The following is a 6,000-nucleotide window of genomic DNA, read 5'->3' as shown; positions in this document are numbered from 1 at the left end:
CATCCAGAGAGAGTCCGAGAAAATAATCCATTTCTCAGAGCCCGAGTGTGACCCGTCAGGTTTCTCATAGCACACAAAGGGATGATGAAATACTCTGTGTGTGTGTGTGTGTGTGTGTGTGTGTGTGTGTGTGTGTGTGTGTGTGTGTGTGTGTGTGTGTGTGTGTGTGTGTGTGTGTGTGTGTGTGTGTGTGTGTGGTTGTGCAGAAACTTGTTTATCTTGCGTGTTTTTGCTCTTAGCGGGGTATTAGTCAGACATCTTTGGTTCCATCGTCCGTAAAAAGTGCGTTTATCTGTTCATCTGTGTGTTTTGTGCGTGCATGTGTGTGAGTCAGGAGGTTATACGGTTTGTGTGTGTGTGTGTGCGTGTGCTTGTATATACGTGTACTGTGTGTGCACCGATACGGCAGTGTAAATAAGAAGTGATGAGAGAAGAAGACTTTTTGATCGATTGCATTAATTAAGTTCAAGCATCTAGTTTGATATTATCTTTTTTTCTTTTATCTTCAAGTGAGAAACTACAATGAAACTATCGTTTTTCATATACTGATCAGTTTTGAGATTTTGGGTCTTATTTTGCTTCCATAACACATTTTCTTTCAGACTAGTGGAGAGAAAACATTTATTTTACTTTTTTGTCTGTAGATTTCTCCTAAATTGACCAAAAGTCCCCATCAGATAATACCTCATTTGCATATTTATACATAACATATCAGAAAACCTGTAATACAAAATAATTGTCTTAATGTCAGTAATCAACTGGGGAAGTTTCATGCTGATATCTATTAGTTGTTGTTTTTTTTACCCTCTTAATTTTCCAATCCAGACCTTGAAAGACCATTTTCTCTAAATGAGTTTGTTCTCCTGCTGTTTCACTGAACGGAAGATGGATGCTCCTGAAATGACGTGTCAGCTCCACTTTAAACAGAACTTTATTGTAATCTTTTAATCTTTATAACAATAAGTGTCTTAATATAAGAAACTACTCACCCGTCTCCCCTTAATTCTAATGACAATCACAATGTGTTTTCTTACATTTAAAGTATTTGCACTTCGTCTAATTCCATTTTGTTAATTAATATAATTCTGTTCATATTTTGGGGCATAAACGGTTCAACGTTGTACAGACAAATGAATGAAATCAATATTTATTTCACAGTAAAAGCACAATATTTACAGTAATCAGCCAAAACGGGTTCAGATTTGTCAATTGCATAAATTGGATATTTTTTTATTTCTTTATTAAAAGCCAACAATGTCCTCTTAGAGTAACTTATAATCGCATTATAATGCATTGTGAAAAGATTATGATGAATAACAACTATGGGAATTATTATGACTCTATGGATCCTGCAGAAAAGACCAGCAATTATAATGTTTTAACGATATTTGATCTCATAAGTCATGTCATTATAAAACCTTTTCATTTGTTGTGTTTATTGTTATGAAGCATTAGGATGTTTATGATGCTGATGATACAGATTACAAGGCGTTATAATTGTGTTTAAACTGCATTATAGACACAGAAACACACTTGAGGAGGTGCAGAGTCCTGCAAGGGGCCCCGACATGCATCTACACAAATAAAAGCTCCAGGACCGTCCTCATCTCAGAGTACATAAATACTCATTCAGTAATTATTTATGCCCCCCGCCCCCATGCAGCATTACTTATGATGCTGTCCAGCTGCTGAGACCGAGCCGACATCACTTAGCCTCTCAGTGACCCTCTGCACCTAAAACGCGAGTCATCTTCCAGTAAGGGGACTAAATCATCGTTGGCCTCTTGCACTTTTTCCCTTTTTGTTGCGTCGTCGAGGACTTTGATCGCAGCCCGAATCCTCACTTCCCACTTCTGCACATCGGGCTGAAATGGGACGGCGGCTCAAGCTCTTAAGGCGGCGGGACTCGGGGTTTGTTTTATGGCTGCTGCTGCAGCACATAAGTGCACCGGGAAGAATGTTAAAATGTTTAAAAGGTTCAGGTTTCTTCTTCTGTTATCACAGGTGACATCTGAAGGCCACTAAACCTTCAGGCGTGCAGCGTCGGTGGACAAAACCACCTTTTCATGAAATAAATATATTAATAAACAATCCGTTTTGCCGTCACTGCATCGAAGGAATCTTGTCGTTGAAATTCTTTTTATTTGACCCTTTTTCATTCATGTGAATTCTTAAGCACATTTGTAGCGATTGACACAAATCCATGAAAATAATATATTTGATGTGAGCAGAGCATCTCAACACAGCGGGGCATACCTGCTGATTGACAGGTTGCTAACACGCTACCAATGCTAGTTAGCTACTAAGATGATTTTTAACACCTAGTTCAAGTTGACCTTGAATTATAGAAGCTTCACACCAGAATCCATCTCAGTTGCTCTGCTACTTGTGTTCATCAGATCCACCCGTCGCTCCTCCACAGTCCAAATATGGTCACTTCTTTCACTGGATGCAAGATGGCCAAAATGCCGAACTTGAGGCTTCAAAACCGTGGTCGGGGTGACATCACCATGACTGCGTCCACTTCTTATAGACAGTCTGTGATTTTGACATGGGGGGGGGGGATTGACCTGCCTTTAGAGCCGGCCTCAAGTGGCCATTAGAGGAACTGCAGTTTTTTGGGGGCACTACCGGCGGTTTGAGGTTGACAATCACTGGTGAACATGACACTCGACCACAGTTTAAATGTAATGAATGGACCTGGAAAAAAACACACTGATGGGCCACCGATGAAAAACAGTTGTTAAACAAGCGATGACATGGACAAAACAATTAACTAAAGGCACGGGTACAGTGTCTTCTTACACGCACGGGCCTTATTTATTACAGTAACGCTGCTTTTCCTGCAGAGAAACAGCTGACAGATCGTTTCCCCCGAAGGTTCGTTTTCTTGCATCTGGACACAAGATGCCTGAGGAATCACAGAGCTGTTCAGTGACACCGATAAGACTCCGGGGCTCAGCCGGCCCTGTTTGATTGTGTAATGGAGAACAGAAACCTTTTTGTGTGGCTTTTCTCCTCTTTAACTTTTCTTTTTTTCCTCCGTTTCACGACGTCTACACATTCTCTCCGATCCGAGCCGAGCTGTGAAGTCTGATTTGGCCTCCGACGGTGTGCCATTCTGTCTCCCGTTTGCCTATTTTTCTCGGGGTGAAGTTATGCTTGGCGGCGGCGTCGATGTACTTCCTGGTTCTGTGCTGAATTATGGTTGGCACGTCGAGCTCGGCCAGCCAGTATGGTGGTCACGCTGCCAGGGCTTTTTTTTTTATGCCTGGATATGTTCACAATAGAGCTTTTCACGATTTTTAAAGAGGTCTGGACTGAAGGTCATTCTTTAAAAAAGAAAAAAAAGTTTTCAGCAAGAATTCCCTTTTGTAGACGGAGTAAAGTGCAGCACACGTTGACTGTTTCACTTCAGCTTGGAAAAGTAAAGTTCTGTTCTTCAGAAATCTGTTCTGCTGTCAGTTTTACTTCTAACTTACTTTACAAATAGTACCAAAAAAAAGACTCATTCTGGTATTCTGGAGATTTCTGCTCCCATTCTTTTTTTTCTTTTTTTAAATCCTGGCTGTCTGTTTCCCTTCTAGTCATGTGTTTGGCCCCGCTAAAGAAAACATTGGCCATGTAGTCCAACAGGAAATACTCCCACATCTGGTGCTGGTTCAGAACATCAACATGAAGAAGTAGGCTTTATGGGGAGTTAATGTGTGCCCCCTCTCTCAATCCCCCCTCCCCTCTGACACAGGGACCATGTACCTCCAGGCCACCCTACACTTATATACACTTGGTTTCTTCTGGCCTTCTTTAAAGGAAAGTCATTGATCATGTCGTGATTTAATTGGCTGATTCACAAATTCATAATTACAGCTTGCTAACTACAATATTCAAAAGGCAAAAATACTTAACATAAAAAAAAGATGATAATGAATCTTAAAGTGCCAGTGAAACTGAAGTTAGGGCATCTTTATCTTCTATACTGTGAAACGGCACATTTGAGCTTTCTAGTTAGGAGATGGTTTAAAATCAAATCCTCCGCATTTGATTGGACGTCTAAAAAGTGGGCGGGTTTTGAAGGAAATACGACCTCCTTTATCGCTAAAAGTAGATTGATTGATGGATGGACGTCATGATATTATTGTTTGAACCTAGTTGGTACCAGCTGATGTAATTGCATGTTATATTTAGCTTTACATGTAGAACAAACGATGGGTTTTGATTGTTTTTCTTTCTATTGTTGCGGTATATATTGTTAAGTACGTGAACTGGGGATGATGACTGGTGATTTGAGTTCCCAACTTTAAGGCGCCTCTTGTCAGAAACGTGACTCAGTGAAAACAACCCTCCACCTGACTATTACTTCCTGTCTGGCGTATACACACACACACACACACACACACAGAGTTTTTTTCCTGGTATCAGTCACCCCCCTCTGCCCTGTGCTGAGTGTACCATACTTATTAAAATGAAAACACCGTTATGTTCGGAGAAAAGGTTGTCGATTCATTCTGCCCCCCCTCCCGGAGGAACTTGTAGGTTTTTGTGTATTTGTTTGTAACAGATGGCTCACAGAAGAGCGTCGGGCCGGCAGCCAGGCTGCAGCTTATGCACGGATTACATGATGTACATTTCAGCGGTATTGATCGATTTGAATTTGTGACGGCTCCCCCCCTCCAGATAACACCAGCTCCGTCTTCCCCTCCTCTTCTCAGGCCGTGTTACCCCCGAGCAGCTGTGCTCCTACACACAGCTGTTCCGGAGCAGTCAGGGGGCGCTAGAGAGTCACTGCGGGGTGCTCCAGCTGGGCCTGGCCACGGCCCAGACCCTCCGCCACCCGGGCCTGCCCCGCTGGGACGCCTGCCTGGCCTTCGAGAGGCTGCTGCTGCAGGTCGGTGCTCTCTTATCCATGTTGTTAAATGTTAAATAGTCTCATGGTGATGCAAACATCAACGTTAAAGGGATACTTCACCCATTTGCATTAAGCTTTGTATCGTTAGCAACCCGGTAGTATTTTTTCCATGGTCGTGCATCATTCCCTCATTTTCCCCCAGACGGAGATATCTGTATTTCTATTCTGAAAAAGAGCCTGAAAAAAGAGGCTGCTTTGGTTAGAGGGGGTGAGACTACAACACTAGTTCCTCATGTTTTCAACCCGCCTATAGGGGGCCGGACCCACTGAGGCTAGAGACCTGTCACAGACCAGTGGCCGGACCCACTGAGGCTACAGACATGTTACAGACCAGTGTTGGAAGAGCGATTTTTCTGGTAGGTGGTGTTCTAGATCAGTGGGAGTGGCCTACAGAGCTGTGCATTGTGGGAGTTGTTGTCTTCCATCCACATGCACCAAATTTCGATTCACTTTCAATACAGAGTCATGTTTCCACCGGTGAAGTATCCCTTTAAGGAATAGAGGAATAGATTCTTATTATTTATTAAAAATTAAAAAAAGTTAAGTATGAATTCATCTTTGGGCTTGGAATTGCCTTTGTGTATTTATATTATTGTAACTATTGTATTGTAAATGAGCTTTACTTTTTAAATTATATAATGATCCTGAAGCATGCACTGATTCAAAAATCAACTTTGGATCGTGAATCGAAACTCGATTCTCTATCGTGAATCATGACCTCAAGAATCGGAATCGAAATCGTGAGACGCCCAAAGGTCCCCACCTCTATTAAGGAATCAAATAAGGTCTTTTTGAATTCTGTGTCGCCACCCTGCCGTAATTAAGTAGAAAAAAACAAACACATTTCTAATTAACTCGCTGATTATTCTTTCACATCTTTCCCCCTCCGGGTAAATATTTTATGAGCGACGCTCAGCAGGTAAGTGGGTGCTTGTGGTTCGCTACATGGCGGCCAGAATGTTGTGTTAAACTGACTGAGACGGGGCAGGGAAAGAAAAAAACCCTCCCAGATTCCTCTACTTCATAAACAAGGTCAGTTGTGTTTGTAGGGAAAACATTCGGATCCAGTAAACACAGGAAAAAAATAAGAATTT

The 6,000-nt window shown here is 42.0% G+C and overlaps 1 protein-coding gene across 1 annotated transcript in view; it reads left to right on the top strand.

Annotated features, from left to right (window-relative positions):
• scfd2 (sec1 family domain containing 2) overlaps positions 1–6,000 on the top strand; it is a 100,832-nt gene that overhangs the window by 17,722 nt on the left and 77,110 nt on the right. Inside the window, exon 4 of the mRNA XM_084011202.1 lies at positions 4,710–4,885. Within this exon, the coding sequence (XP_083867328.1) occupies positions 4,710–4,885 (176 nt within the window). The remainder of the gene's footprint in view (positions 1–4,709; positions 4,886–6,000) is intronic.

This window comes from Eutrigla gurnardus (genome assembly GCF_963514095.1).
Source record: "Eutrigla gurnardus genome assembly, chromosome: 6".
Lineage (NCBI taxonomy): Eukaryota > Metazoa > Chordata > Actinopteri > Perciformes > Triglidae > Eutrigla > Eutrigla gurnardus.
Note: the sequence above shows the minus strand (reverse complement) of the source record. Positions and strands in the feature narration are given on the sequence as shown.